General features: G+C 49.7%; 1 protein-coding gene across 1 annotated transcript in view; it reads right to left on the reverse strand.

The window, feature by feature from the left end:
* Positions 1-3,534: 3,534 nt before the first annotated feature.
* SUSD3 (sushi domain containing 3) overlaps positions 3,535-16,282 on the reverse strand; it is a 31,091-nt gene continuing 18,343 nt past the window's right edge. Inside the window, exons 4-5 of the mRNA XM_016190850.2 lie at positions 14,495-14,641; positions 3,535-7,060 (exon numbers count right to left, since the gene is read on the reverse strand). Of these exons, the coding sequence (XP_016046336.1) occupies positions 6,856-7,060; positions 14,495-14,641 (352 nt within the window). The 3' untranslated portion in view covers positions 3,535-6,855. The remainder of the gene's footprint in view (positions 7,061-14,494; positions 14,642-16,282) is intronic.

Genomic DNA, 16,282 nt, shown 5'->3' on the forward strand with positions numbered 1-16,282 from the left:
TCTTCCAACTAGACTCCGTCCCCGGCGACGTCACCGCGAGGGTACGAATCCCACCCACGTTGGGCCACGCCTTTGCACCTAGGCCCCGCCCCAGATTAGATGACGTCACCGAGCACCTATAAATACCACCCACAGGGGCCCGCCCTTCCTGCCGGCCCCGCCCCCGGCGTCGCGACTTTTGTTTTGGGTTCCCTAGACCTGCGCTCGCCGCCCGGGGCGTCCTCTCTAAAGCTCCACATCCCGCTCCTGCAGGAGCCCCGCCTCACTGAGGCCCGTTTAGGCCTACGCCGGCGGAATCGCTTCACCTCCACCCTGACCCCACCCTCTCCCGGCTGCGGCTCCGGCTCCGCCCTGCGACCGGCGCCCCCTGGCGGCGCCCCGCCTCTGCCCCGCGTGGCGCCGGCCCGCCCTCCCGCGTTAGGCCGCACCCTGGCCCCGAGGCTCTAACCGCCTCTCTGCCCGGCCCCTGCGGCCCCGCCAAGCCCTCCCGAGTTGTGGGTCGCGGCCTCCGCAGCTCTCAGCATCATCACCCGAGGCTTCGCCCGACCCCGGCTCCAAGCAGCCCGGTGGCCCCAGCTTGGGGTAGCTGAGCTCCGCTGGGCATTGCCGCCGCTCACCCCATCGCACCCCACACTCTGAGGCTCTGGGAGATGAAGTGACTTTAGGACCCTGATCAGATCGCGGGGAGCACTGAGCCAGACCCGGGGCAGAAAGCTGGTGGTGCACCTGGTTGAGTGCACGTGTTACAATGTGGAAGGACCTGGGTTCGAGCCCCCGGTCCCCACATACAGGGGGAAAGCTTTGCGAGTGGTGACGCAGTGCTGCAGGTGTCTTATCTCTCTCCGTCTCCATATCCCCCTTCTTGGTTCCTGGCTGTCTCTATCAAAGACTATAAAAGGGTAGGGGTGGGGGCGGTCGGTGGTACACCTGGTTAAGCGCTTACATTACAGTGCGCAAGGACCCAGGTTCAAGCCCCTGGTCCCCACCTGCAGGGGGAAAGCTTCTGGAGTGGTGAAGCAGGTCTGCAGGTCTGTCTCTCCCCCGCCCCTCTCAATTTTTCTGTCGCTATCAATAATTAATTAAGTAAATAAAGGCTGGTGGGCATCACGTAGCCCAGAAGGAGCAGTGCTGGCTCACTGATGCTGCCTCCAGTCCAGAGGAAAAGTCATACTTGCACTAGGGAACCCCAGCCTAGCAGATGAGGGAGGTCATTTGCCCGGCCGAAGCCTTAGTTTTCCAGTCTGTAAGGTGGGTGACCCAAAGCCACACGTGTCTCTCGCCAGCCTGACCTCCCCAGCTCTGGTGTCCACTCTGGTATGCCCCCACCAAAATGTATGAAATGCGAGTTGTGACAGAAAGGAGCAGAGCCTTCAGAGTGATTTGAACTGAGTTTGGGTTTTGCCCATTTCCTTCTCTGCCTGTTGCCACCGTTTCCCCATCCATTTGCTCTATTTTGAGATGCTCCCTGTGTCAAGCTGTGTTCACTTCTCAGACAGCACAGGGATGCTTCCCCTCCCAGGGTCTATGCACCCTCCATATCTGTCTTGCTTACCCCCCTCCATTCCAAATGAAGCTAGGACCCCCTTTCCAGGATGGACGGTATCCCAGAGCATGACTTACAGGTGAGCTGGAGGTTTCCTGTGAGGTCTGGCCAGGACCTGTCCCAGGCTGAGGAACCCCATGGGCAGGGCCCCCAGATCAGGAGGGCTGCATGATCCATTCTGACCTCTCACGTACATGTGAGCCAAAGCAAGTCCAGGCAGACTGTGAGCATGGGTTCCCCCCACCCCAGGGAGCCTTGCACAGCGCCCCTGGGGACCTCCAGGAGAGGATCACTCGTGCTTCAGTGTAGTGACGCCTGAACCCCTAGGTTCTTTTTTTAAAATTTTTTATATTTATTTTCCCTTTTGTTGCCCTTGTTTTTCATTGTTGTTGTGGTTATTGTTGTTGATGTCATCGTTCTTAGATAGGACAGAGAGAAATAGAGGAGGGGCAGGGAGAGAGAAAGACAGACACCTGCAGACCTGCTTCACCGCCTGTGAAGCGACTCCCCTACAGGCCAGTGTCAAGCAGAGGGAACAGCAACAGCATTCAGTCACCTGAGTGAGCTTGGGGTTTCAAGAAACAAACGGGCTAGGTGGTGGTGCACCTGGTTGAGTGCACAGGTTCGAGCCCTCAGTCCCCAGCTGCAGGGGAAAGCTCTGCAAACGGTGAAGCAGTGTTACAGGTGTGTCTCGCTCTCTCCCTACCACCCCTTTCCTCTCTATTTCTAGTTGTCGCTATCCAGTCAAGATGATAATAATAAACAGCTCTTTATGTGGCCCAGAAGGCTGTCCAGTGGTAAGAGCTAAATTTGTATGGGACCGTGAGTTTGTCCCACAGCACTAAATAAACCAGAGTGATGTTCTGGTTCTCCCTCTCCCTCTCATGAATAAACTTTAAAGATGAAAATGAAGAAGCATGGAATACAATGCTGTGAATAAGTATTGGACTCTCGAGCACGAGGTTCTGAGTTTGATTCCCCAGCACTGCATGTGACAGGGTGATGTTCTAGTTCCCTCCAGTCCAACAAGACCCTGGCCACTACACAGATGTGTGGGGTCCCCTCAGCACTCCCCCAGATGGTGCCTCCACCCTGCAGGGTACAGGTTCTCTGGCTGACTATATAGTCCTTCCCCTGTACCCCTGCAGCCACCCGCCCCGTGAGGGCCACCCCCACTCCTATAACTCTAAGTCACAGGAACCAGTGTGGAAGCAGGCCCCTTACCCCAATCCTCCTGGCCTCTGCACTTGTAGTCCAAGGTCAAGGACCTGGGAACAAACACCCCATTCTCCTTGCAGGCTCCACCAAGCTTCTTGCCCCCACCACTTCTGCCTCCCACCACTTCATCCCTCAATGTTGGGGGTGTTAAAACGGGGGAATTCAGAGTCTTTTTCCACTGCTGATCCTTTGCTGGAGCTACTGGAGCCTTGAAAGGAGCCTAGAAGTTGCCTGCAGCTACGATGCGGCCCTATACAGGGTCAGTATAGCTGGAGACCTCTCACTGGGGAGGGCGCCTGCCTCGCCATCAACACAGCCCAGACTGGAGCCCCAGCAACACATGGGAGGTTCCCCAACACTGCTGGGGGCTCCTCTGCTAGGTGTCCCTCCTCTCATAGAGCAGCCCAGAGTAATGAAATGGCACATGTGTAAGGCCCCAGTTCTGCAGTAAAATAAAAAGAGGTCTACCCTTGGGAGTTGGGCAATAGTGCAGCGGGTTAAGCACAGAAGGCGCGAAGCGCAAGGAACGGTAAGGATCCCGGTTCAAGCCCCCGGCTCCTCACCTACAGGGGAGTTGCTTCACAGTTGGTGGAGCAGGTCTGCAGGTGTCTTTCTCTCCCCACCTCTGTCTTCCCCTCCTCTCTCCATTTCTCTCTGTCCTATCCAATGACGACATCATTAACAAAACAACAAAAAAAAAAAGAAAAGGAAAAAAAAAAGAAGTTACCCTCACCTTTCCCCACCCTCCCACCCCTTAGCTGGACCCTCAGAGTACAAGGGCACTGACTTGTAATTCTGGAAAAATTGGGAGTCTGCAGAGTTAACCAGAGACCCACAGTGAGACTCGGGCTTGGGCAGCGGCATCTCCTCAGGAGCACGCCGGGAAAGACACTGCGTGTGAGCACCACTCTCCAGCGGAACAGCACCCAGAAAAACAATGACGGTGGGGGCTGGGCAGTGGCGCACCAGGATAACTGCACATAGTACGATGCACAAGGACCCACATAAGAATCCGGGTTCAAGCCCCCAGCTCCCCACCTGCAGGGAGGTCACCTCACAAGTGGTGAAGCTGGTCTGCAGGTGTTTATCTTTCCCTCCTTCTCTATCTTCCCCCCCCCTCTCAATTTCTCCGCGTCTTGTAAAAAAAAAAATCAACACCATGACAGCATCAGGGTGATAGCCAAATATGGAACTACCAAGTGTACTTTTTAAAAAATATATTTATTTTTATTGGGTAGAGATAGAAATTGTGAGGGGAGGGGAGATAGAGACAGAGGTACCTGCAGCCCTTCTTCACCCCTCCTGAATCTTTCCCCCTGCAGGTGGGGACCAGGGGCTTGAACCTGGGTCCTTGTGCCCTGTGATGCGAGCACTTAACCAGCCATGCCGCCGCATGGCCCCTCCAGGCGTCCATCTCTGAAGGCCTCTCTCGGAGTCCCAGGATACACAGACTGCTCTGTGGAACTGGATTTAGGTTTAGGACTTGTGTGTTTTTTTTTTTTTTTGCTTGTTTTTATTATTTTTAATTTGATAGGATACAAAGTTGAGAAGTTAAGGGGAGATAGAGAGGAAGAGAGAAGGGACCAGGCAGCAGCACACCTGGCTTAAGGGTTAAGGTTAAGGGCACACGTTACAGTGCTCAAGGACCCAGGTTCAAGCCCCTGGTCCCCACCTGCAGGAGGAAAGGTTCATGAGTGGTGAAGCAGGGCTGCAGGTGTCTCTCTGTCTCTCTCCCTCTCTATCTCCCCCTTCCTTTTCAATTTCTCTCTGTCTCTACCTAATAATAAATAAAAATATATTTTTTTAAATGAGAGAAAGAGGGAGTCAGGCAGTGGGTTAAGCACAGGTGGCACAAAGTGCAGGGACCAGAGTAAGGATCCTGGTTCGAGCCCCTGGCTCCCACCTGCAGGAGAGTCACTTCACAAGTGGTGAAGCAGGTCTGCAGGTGTCTATCTCTCTCTCTCCCTCTGTCTTCCCCTCCTCTCTCCATTTCTCTCTGTCCTATCCAACAATGACAACATCAACAACAACAACAATAATAATAACTATAACAATAAAACAAGGGCAACAAAAGAGAATAAATAAATATTTTTAAGAGAGAGAGAGGAAGAGAGAGATACCTGCAGCACTGCTTCACCACTTGTGAAACTTCCTTCTTGTAAGTGGGACTGGGGGCTTGAAACCTGAGTCCTTACAAGGATAGCATGTGTTCTCAACCAAGTGCACCACCTCTTGAGCCCAGAACTTGTTTGTAAATGACAGAAGAACAGGACAAATATGGTTTCAGGGGGTAGCTTCTTGTTTCCTCACAACTACTGGTTGCTGTCTGGCTCCTCTCCTCAAGCTCCCACCCAATCTGGCTGTGAGGTCTCCCCGCGGGAAGCTGGGAAATTCAAGGGGCAGAACTCCACCACTTCCCTTAAGAACCCACACCGCAAGTCAAGGGGGGCAGAAGGCCAGATTCTAACTGGCCCAAGAAGGATGGGGAGCTTCACCAAGGAAAGGACACTGAGGGGCCCAGAGGCAGCCCTGAGCCATCGGGCAGGTAGATATGTGTGTATGGCTGTGACCCCAAGGACATAGCAAACAGAGCAAACAAGGTCTGTGAAGTAGCTCATCTGTACACTGTGCTACTTTGCCATGTGTACGACCCAGGTTCAAGCCTGGCTCCCACCGCACTGAAGGACGCTTCGGCGCTGTGATCTCTTTCCTTCTCTCTCCTTCTGTGCCTCTCTGTCTTGAAAGAAAAAAAAAAAGCAACAAATGAATTCTCATCGTGTCAAAAGGGACCTTAGAGACAGCTTACCTGGTAGAGTGCATGCCTGATCATGCATGTGCTCTAGACCCAGATTCCAGCCTAGCACACTACAGGCGACTCTGGTTTCTCCCTTTCAAAAAAAAAAAGGAGCAGAGCCTGTGAAGCCACTCACTTGGACAGTGTTTTGCAAGGTGCACGACCAGGTTTCCTTGGTTGTACAGCACTGGAGGGGGTGGCACGTCCCCTCTCATCACCTCAGGGCTGACAGAACAGCTCACTAGGCTAGTGCGCTTGCTTTGTCCTGGGCACAACCCAGGTCTGAGCCCAACCCCTACTGCACTGAACAAAGCTTCAGTGCTGTGGCATCTTTCTTTCAGTCTCTGTTTTTTTTTTTTTTTTTTTTTGGGGGGGTTGGCTTGGAGCAATGAAATCCCAGTGACGACCAAAGGGGGGAGAAAAACTAAAAAAGACTCAGAGGGATAAAGCCCTGGTTATTCGCCGCCACCTTTCCCCCTGAAAAAGCAGAACACATGGATGGTAATCTCTCAGTGTAATCTGAAAGATTGGCTAGGCATGACTGTACCACCAGCTGTCAAACCAGCACTCACCCCAGAAGCAGAGCCCCCGCTGCTTCCTGGTGGAATAGGATGCAGAAGGACTCTCACCATAGGGCAGAGGCCCAGCCCATTAGAGGTGGCCGGGGACCCGGCATGATCTGGGCTAATGGGACGTGTGTAAGCCTGCCAGCCACCAGCTGACCATACCACCTCAGAGGGGCGGTGGAGGCTGTCAGGAGACCAGCAGTCCAGGTGGTCAGAGGCAACTTGCAGCAGCACTGGGGCCTGATGTTCTGCGGGAAAGGGGGAGGGACTGGAAACAAAGACAGTGACTTTTACTCTGTATTGTTTCAGCAGTAGAAAGAACTACTTCACACCTCTCACCAGCAACTCTACAGAGACAGAAGCCAGCCACAGCCAAGCCCCCATCACAGGCAGCACCCCCTGTAAAAGAAACCTCTGCAGTGGCTGGGCAGATCTGTTCTCCTGCTCCATTACACAAGACTAAACTGGCTTAAAAATGTCTTTCTGGGAACCAGGCAGAGGGAGACTGCGGCTGAGTCTGTGAACCATAGTGGCTGAGGGAGCTGAGCTATAAAAGCTTCTGCCGCTGGGCGCTCCTAGGACAGGACCCCGCCTGAGGCCCCCAGCTTGGCTTCCTAAGCCAGAAGCCGACTCTATTGAACAATCAGCCAGACACTGGATGAAACGTCCGCTGTCAACTCGTAAGATGGCCCGGCCTTTCGGGTGTGAAGGGGATGCTGGGGGCTCAGCCTTGATCACCCCAGGAGGTAGGCTGTGTGCTGTCTGGGCCTTCCCGCGGTGGGCCTGTGGGCAGGCACAAACTGCCCTAGGTTCGCCGAGTGGGTGCAGTGGGAGCTGGTGGGGTTGCTGGGGCACAGAGCACTGGGCCCTGGCACCCAGGGGGCCTTGTTCGTGCTGTGGGCCACACCAGGCACTTCTCTGGTCCCATCACCAAGGTCACTGCAGAGAGAGGAGATGTGAGCTGGGGAAAAGAGTCTGTTTACTATCAGCTGTGTCCCAAGCAGAGAAGAGCCAGTGGAGCTCCAGGAACATCAAGGCTTGGGGGTACCTCCACTTCTGCTGAGTCTTCTTCTAGTGATACAACTATCTGCTGTCCCCTCAGTTCATCTGCAGCTCCCCAGGACCCCAGACAGCCCATCTCCCAGGCCCACCCAGCCACCCTTCTTGTCCCCATCTGCCTGGCCATCCCACCCACCCACTCACCTGGCCTTCCCCCTGTCCACCTGGCCGTAGCTACCCACACTAGTCTTACTTTCTACCTGCTTGCTTCTGCAAGGCTGCTCCTTCCCCCACTCTACCCCAAGACAGGAGTCCCTCAGTTTTTTTTTTCACTTTTAGGCACCATCTCCTCCAGGAAGCCTTCTGAAATTATTGCTTATACCCACATCTAATTCTCACAAGAGCTCTATGATGTATGAAGAAGTTCACTGAGGGGGCCGGGAGGTGGTGCACATATGGTGCACATCTGGTTAAGTGCACATATTACCAAGCGCAAAAACCTGGGTTTCAGCCCTGATTCCCCATCTGCAGGGGATCCACTTCACGACTGGTGAAACAGATCTGCAGGTCTCTCTCTCTCTCTCTCTTCTCTTTGTCCTATCTAAAAAAAAAAAAAGAAGAAGAAGGGGAGGAGAGTAGATAGCATAATGGTTATGTAAACAGACTCTCATGCCTGAGGCTCCAACATCCCCCCACCATAAGCCAGAACTGAACAGTGTTCTGGTAAATAAGAAGAAGGAGGAGGGGGAGGAGGGGGAGGAGAAGAAGGAGAGTAAGAAGGAGAAGAAGAAGGAGAAGGAGGAGAAGAAGAAGAAGGAGGAGAAGAAGGAAAAGGAGGAGGAGGAGAAGGAGAAATGGCCACTAGGAGTGGTAGATTTGTAGTGCCAGCACCAAGCTCCAGTGACAACCCTGGTGGCAATAAAATAAATAAAGAAGTTCAGTGAGTAAGTGAATGAAGCATTTAGTGAAGAAAACTTAGTTTAGTGGCAAATTCATGGATTTCAGAGCTAGCCAGCCTGAGTTCAAACCCAATGTCGTCCTTAATAAGAGTGTGTGTGCGTGTGCGTGCGCACACGCGCGTGTGCATGTATGTGCGTGTGTGTATGTGTCTTTTCCTCATAAGCCAGGAGGCCTGTCAGGAGGGTCACAGGAAGCAGAGAGTACAATCCTCCCTTCCCTTCCCCAGTCTAACGGGATGTTGGTGGGCAGGCCAATCTGCCCCCACACCATGCACTAGAGTCCGAAAGCCTCACCCCTCCAGTAAGGCACTTATAGCAGGCACAGAAGCTTTTTTTTTTTTGTGGTTGAGGGATACAATGTCCCAAGTACCTTGGGGAGAAAAGAGTTGCTAGAAGCACAACATATAACCAGGGGGACCCGGGTGCCCACTGCTGAAAGAGCAGAGGCAGGAAATGTGCATCCAAGCGACAGAGGGAGATTGGTGGCAAGACCCGGGATCCTTGTGCCAGTCCTTGCACTTTGTGCCATGTGCACTTAACCAGCTTCACTACCACCCCCCCATAACCCACCCTCTACCTAGGGAAAAATAATGTCTCCTGGGAGCAGTGGAATCATGCAGGGGCAGGACAGGAGACCACAGCCTTGTTTCCCCTCCTTCTGAGTCCTGGTGAAACTCCCCCAAATAAACTTCAGAATATCAAATAGCTCCCTGTGATCAGTATTAAAGAACGCCAAAATGAGGGAGGACTTTTGGAGGCAGAGCTATGAGCAGCAGCAGATCGCTTTCTCTCCTCTCCTCTCCTCTCCTCTCCTCTCCTCTCCTCTCCTCTCCTCTCCTCTCCTCTCCTCTCCTCTCCCTGATCAACTAGGAATACCAAAGGAGACCACCAGGGACCAAAACAAGACAGGACTAGAATGATCACAGGAACCCACTAAATCACCCGGTGAGTACAAACACGTGTGGCTGGTGACAAAGAGGAGAGAGGAGCATAAGGAGAGATTAAGTGACTGCTAACAGTCCAGCAGTTAATCAATTGAGACACCACCTCCAGTCTGCTCCACCAACAAGGGGACAGCTGAAGGGAGGAGAGGACTCTCCAGAGACTCACCAAGTGCAACTCTGAATCTCCATTGCTACTGCCCTCAGAATCTGGAGCAGCAACAGGGAGGGACACCAGGGGACAGAGATCTAACCGGGAAACTCAGGAGAAGACCTATACCTCGGTGGCATAGCTGAGGGGCTGTGAAAGTCTCTTTGCATAACGACAGGATTATCTCTGCCACATCCTGCTTTATCTCTTGGTCAGGAGTCAGTGATTAAGCTAAGAAGTCTATTGATAGTTTAAAAGCCCTCAGCCCATAGCCTACAGGGAAGGAAAAAAAAAAAAAAAAAGAGGCTTTTAAACCACTGAGCTCCAACTCAGGGATTAAAATACTATTGAAACAACTGTTAACTTCCACCACTGTGAACCCTTTAATTAACTTACTTAGACACAAGTCAATCCAGGCAATAGTCATCAATAATTTGAAAAGTACTGATAAAGGGAACTCATAACATAATATATAAAATGGTTAAAACAACAAGAAAAAATATTGGAGACTCGAACCAGGACAAGAGTCCAGCTAAAAGTCCTCCAGAGGGTGAAGCACAAAATAACAAGTTCAACATCCAAATATTAGCTAAGGAAATAATAACAGGAGTGAGTAAAGAATTTGAAAAAATTGTAATCAGAAATACAGGAACAACAAATGAGACTATGGAAGAAAATACTAATTATCTCATGGTTATTAGAGAGCTGAAAGCTGAAATCGCTGAGCTAAGAAGGCAACTAGCTGAACAAGCTAAAACAGTATCAGAGCAGGGCAACAAAATAGATGAACTCCAGAAAACAGTAGAGGGCAGAGAGAATAGGATCAATTAGGCTGAAGACAGAATTAGCAAGACTGAGGATGAATTAGAGACAACTAAAAAAGAAGTAAGAGATCTCAAAAAGAGATTAAGAGATGCTGAAAACAACAACAGAGTCCTATGGGATGACTTCAAAAGAAACAATATACACATTATTGGCATACCAGAGGAAGAAAGAGAAGGAGAGGAAGAAAGCATTTTCCAGGCCATAATAGCTGAAAACTTCCCTAGTCTAGACAACATCAAAGACATAAAGATTCAAGAAGCCCAGAGGGTTCCAAACAGAATTAACCCAGACCTAAAGACACCAAGACATATCATACTTAGAATGGAAAGGAATAAGGATAAAGAAAGGATCCTCAAGTCTGCAAGAGAAAACCAAAGAGTCACCTACAAAGGAAAACCCAAAAGATTAGCAGCAGACTTCTCCATACAAACACTACAGGCCAGAAGAGAATGGCAAGATATCTATTGAGTGCTCAAGGAGAAAGGCTTTCAGCCAAGAATACTATATCCTGCTAGACTGTCATTCAGACTAGATGGAGGCATCAAAACCTTCTCAGACAAGCAACAGCTGAAGGAATCAACTATCACCAAGCCTGCCCTGAAAGAAGTTCTGAAAGGTCTCCTATAAACAGTCAGACCACCACAAATAGGACATATATCAAAACACTCTAAAACTCTATAAGAATGGCGTTAAAATATCTTCAATCTTTGATATCAATAAATGTCAATGGCCTGAATTCACCTATTAAAAGACACAGAGTAGGAAGATGGATCAGAAAACACAACCCAACAATATGTTGTCTACAGGAAACCCACCTAACTCAACAAGACAAACACAGCCTCAAAGTGAAAGGATGGAAAACTATCATACAAGCCAATGGCCCACAAAAAAGAGCAGGAACAGCTATGCTCATATCTGACATGATAGACTTTAAAGTAGATAAGATTAAAAAAGATAGGAATGGACACTACTTAATGCTCAGAGGATCAGTCAATCAAGAGGACTTAACAATTATTAACATCTATGCACCCAATGAGAAGCCATCTAAATACATCAAACGTCTACTGAAAGAGCTACAGCAATATATTAACAGCAACACAGTCATAGTAGGGGACTTCAACACCCCACTCTCTCAACTTGACAGATCATCCAGGAAGAAAATCAATAAAGACATAAGGGAGCTAAATGAAGAGATAGATAAACTGGAACTATTGGACATTTTCAGAGTCACTCATCCCAAGAAACTGGAATACACATTTTACTCAAATCCACGAGTCATTCTCAAGGACAGACCATATATTAGGCCACAAAGACAGCATCAGCCAATTCAAGAGCATTGAAATCATCCCAAGCATCTTCTCAGACCACAGTGGAATTAAACTAACACTTAACAATCAACAAAAGATTAGTAACAATCCCAAAATGTGGAAGCTCAACAGTACACTTCCTAACAACTTCTGGGTCAAAGAGGAAATCAAGGAAGAAATCAAAATGTTTCGAGACTTCAATGAAAATGAAGACGCAAGCTATCAAAACATTTGGGACACAGCTAAAGCAGTCCTAAGAGAGAAGTTCATAGCTATACAAGCACACATTAGGAAACAAGAAAAAGCACAAATAAACAGCCTGATTGCACATCTTAAAGACCTAGAAGAAGAACAACAAAGGAACCCTAAAGCAACCAGAAGGTCAGAAATCACTAAAGTTAGGGCAGAAATCAATAACATTGAGAATAAAGAACACCAAAATGAAGAGGAACAAACAAAGAAAAGCTTCTCCTCCTCCTCCTCCTCCCTGGTAGAGGGGACTGCAAATGAATTAAAATCACTATCTTGTAACAACGCAGGTGCAGGCAGTGAATGATTCTGGCAGGATCACAGGGATGGACCTTCTTTCAGGTCATGACCCCTCCTCAGTTTCCTCTTCATCTGCCATGGGGGCTGCTCTGCCCAAGACCCCGATCTGCAGGCACACGAGGGGAAAGGTGACCTTGTCATGCTCTGACCAGCCCTGCCCCCCGCCCCCGGGCACACTACAGTATAGCAGTCTCTAGTCAAAACCTCCAGTCAAAGGTAAGCAGCACTGGGATACAGGTGCGCACGCAAAGCTGGTAGTCACCTGGGAAATGTTTCTATCTGCAGCCCCAAATCAGTCAAGGGTAGATGCCTCAAAATGGGGGAAAAAATGTCAGAGAGAATATCATGGACTGTTTCTGGAGAACATGTGTGTGTTGGGGGGGGTTGGGAGATGGCTGACCTGGTGGAGCGTCCATGTGCGAGGGCCTGGGTTTCAGGGCACCCCGCAAAAGGGGAAGCTTCATGGTATGTCTCCTCTCTCTCTTTTCTTTTTTTCTTATAATTTTTTAAAAAAAACATTTATTCCCTTTAGTTGCCCTTGTTGTTTTACTGTTGTAGTTATAGTTGTTAATGATGTCGTTGTTGTTGGATAGGACAGAAAGAAATGGAGAGAGGAGGGGAAGACAGAGGGGGGAGAGAAAGACAGACACCTGCAGACCTGCTTCACTGCCTGTGAAGCCACTCCCCTGCAGGTGGGGAACCGGGGGCTCGAACCGTGATCCTTACGCTAGTCCTTGCGCTTTGTGCCATGTGTGCTTAGTCCACTGCGCTACCACCCAACTCCCTTTCTTATAATTTTTATATTTTATTTATTAATGAGAAAGGTGGAGAGAAAGAGAGAACTAGACATCACTCCGGTACATGTGCTGCCAGGGATTGAACTCAGGACCTCATGCTTGAAAGTCCACTGATTTATCCACTGCACCACCTCCCAGACCACAGAAACTACTTTTTTGCCCCATTTTGTTGTCATTGTTGTTTTTGTTGGATAGGACAAAGAGAAATCCAGAGAAGAGGGAAAGACAGGGAGGGGGAGAGAAAGACACCTGCAGACCTGCTTCACCACTGCTGTGGAGCGATGCCCCTGCAGATGGAGAGCCAGGGACTTGAACTGGGATCCGTGTGCCAGTCCTTGCACTTTGTGCTATGTGTGCTTAACCAGCTATGCTACTACCTGTCCCCTCTTCTCTATACCCCACCCTCTACCTAGGGAAAAATAATGTCTCCTGGGAGCAGTGGAATCATGCATGTGTGGTTCCCTCTGAAAAAAACGTGTGTGTGTGTTTTCAGAGAGATAAGTACAGTAACCTGAGATAACACAATGGATAAAGCACTGGACTCTCAAGAATAAGGTCCCAAGTTTGATCCCCAGCAGAGTGATGATCTTGCTCTCTTTCTTCCTTTCATAAATAAATATATCCTTAAAAAATTACGAGGGGGAGTCGGGCGGTAGCGGAGCGGGTTAAGCACAGGTGGCGCAAAGCGCAAGGACTGGCTTAAGGATCCTGGTTCAAGCCCCCGGCTCCCCACCTGCAGGGGAGTCGCTTCACATGTGGTGAAGCAGGTCTGCAGGTGTCTGTCTTTCTCTCCCCCTCTCTGTCTTCCCCTCCTCTCTCCATTTCTCTCTGTCCTATCCAGCAACGACGACAACAATAAAAACTACAACAATAAAACAACGAGGGCAACAAAAGAGAATAAATAAATAAATAAAAATGACGAGGGGTCAGGTGTTGGCACACCTGGTTAAGGGCACACATTACAGTTCACAAGGACTAGGGTTCAAGTCCCTGGTCCCCACCTGCAGAGGGAAAGTTTTACAAGTGGTGAAACAGGGCTGCAGATGTCTCTCTGTCTCTCTCCCTCTCCCCTCTCAATTTCTCTCTGCCTCTATCCAATAATAAATAAATAAAGATGAGTAGAGATGAACAGGGAGAGAAAGGGCCATACACATACATGCGTGCACGTCGCGCGCGCGCACACACACACACACACACACACACACACACACACACGGAGAGAGGGGGGGGGGCGCAAATCCGGCACATACCCAGAAGCCCTGAGGGTTCTGAAGCTTCAACTTCTCTTCAGGTTTGATTCCAGATACAGACACAGTGGGTACCTCTGAGTACTGGGTACACCTCTGAGTACTAGGTACACCTCTGAGTACTAGGTGCACCTCTGAGTACTGGGTGCACCTCTGAGTACTAGGTACACCTCTGAGTACTGGGTGCACCTCTGAGTACTGGGTGCACCTCTGAGTACTGGGTGCACCTCTGAGTACTAGGTGCACCTCTGAGTACTGGGTGAGCCTCTGAGTACTGGGTGAGCCTCTGAGTACTGGGTGAGCCTCTGAGTACTGGGTGCGCCTCTGAATAGTGGGTGAGCCTCTGAGTACTGGGTGCACCTCTGAGTACTGGGTGCGCCTCTGAGTACTGGGTGAGCCTCTGAGTACTGGGTGAGCCTCTGAGTACTGGGTGCGCCTCTGAGTACTAGGTGCACTGTCATGTGGGTGCAGAAGGACTGAGCTCTGGCCTGGTGAGTACGGCACACAGTACTGGAGCTGTGGAGGCAGAATTCTGGTCCACACACCCGGCGTCCTGACTGAGCCAGGACCCCCTTCACCCCGCACCCCAGGCCCATACCTGGTGAAGCTGTGGTTATCATGTGCCTGGCTGGGTCGGCTGCCGGACTCTCCACGGCTGCTGTTGTGCAGGCCCTTGAGGCCCAGGTAGGCGGCCTGCACTGTCTCTAGGTCCTCCCCTCGCAACTGAAGCCACAGCTGGGTGGCCCTGGAGAGAGATGGGGGTGGGGAGGGACATCATGCGCTTCTGTGTCCAGGACTATGCCTGACCTTTGCTCTGGCCCCGCAGGGCCCACAGTAAGCACTGGGGCATGGTGGTCACGGCATCATGACTGTGAGTCCTCAGCTCTGCTGCTCAGGATGATTGGCAAACAGCAGTGTGGCTGCGTGCCTGTGAATTGTCACAAAGACACGACAGAGAGTTCTAGACATGGGCCAGGCCCATGGCTGCAAAGCTTTGGGAATATAAGTGATGCCTATGAACTATACACTTAAGTGACTAAAATGCTAAGTTTCTTTGTTATAACTATTTTATAATTAAAATTTTTGAATGTTTTGGGGCTGGGCAGTGGCATGCCCAGTTAAGCACACACATTACCATGCTCAAGGACCCTGGTTCAAACCCTTGTCCCCACCTGCACAGGGGAAACTCCACAAGGCGTGAGGAAGTGCTAAAGGTATCACCCCCATCTCATCCCATCCCCTCTCAATTTCTCTCTGTCCTACTTCCTACCTAAAAGGTTTTTTTTTTCCTTACTTTCTTTATTGGGGGATTAATGTTTTACATTCGACAGTAAATAGTTCGACAATAGTTTGTACATGCATAACATTTCTGTTTTCCACATAATACAAACCCCACTTGGTCATCTGACAAGAGGTTTTTTTAAATATGTTTTTAACTAGTAACTTAATAATAGTTTACAAGTCATGACCACAGAATGTGAGCTCAGATCTACAGGGATGCAGAAGTCACATAAGCTCCTAAGCTGAATATGGGCCCCAGATCAGATCAAATCTATGGGGTTTACAGTCAACAATATTTATACCCCTTTCCCATATTAGGGAGCTACTCTCTTCCCTGATCCAGCTTTCTGGTCCTTTTCCCAGCCATGACATCATTTCCCCAGACAATAACTTGGATCCACCAGCATATCAGATTTCAGGATCATGGAAAAAAAGAAAAAAAAAAACTAGTATAGCCACAGGCCCTTTGGAATATAACTAAAATATGCCACTAGCCATCAACAAAATGGAGGATACCCCCTCCCCTCCGCAACTCTTCATCTGCACTATTCCAGCCTTTAGGTCCATGATTGGTCAACAATTTCTTTGGCTTTGTATGTTAACTCTCTTTTCAGCCACCAGGTTCCAGATGCTAGCATGATGCCAACCAGACTTCCCTGGACAGACAACCCCACCATTATGTCCTGGAGCTCCACTTCCCCAGAGCCCTGCCCACTAGGGAAAGAGAGAGGCAGGCTGGGAGTATGGATCCACCTGTCAACGCCCATGTTCAGTGGGGAAACAGTTACAGAAGCCAGACCTTCTACCTTCTGTACCCCACAATGACCTTGGGTCCATACTCCCAGAGGGATAAAGAATAGGAAAGCTATCAGGGAAGGAGATGGGATACAGAGTTCTTCTGGTGGGAACTGTGTGGAGTTGTACCCCTCTTATCCTATGATTTTGTCAGTGTTTCCTTTTTATAAAAAAAATAGTTTACAAGTCTGTAAGATTATAAGGATACACTTCTACACCAACCACCAAAGTTCCGTGCTCCCTCCTGTTAATTTTTTTTTAACTAAAGAGTTACTTATTTAGGAATGAGAGAGAGAGAGAGAGAGAGAGA

This window comes from Erinaceus europaeus, chromosome 10 (genome assembly GCF_950295315.1).
Source record: "Erinaceus europaeus chromosome 10, mEriEur2.1, whole genome shotgun sequence".
Lineage (NCBI taxonomy): Eukaryota > Metazoa > Chordata > Mammalia > Eulipotyphla > Erinaceidae > Erinaceus > Erinaceus europaeus.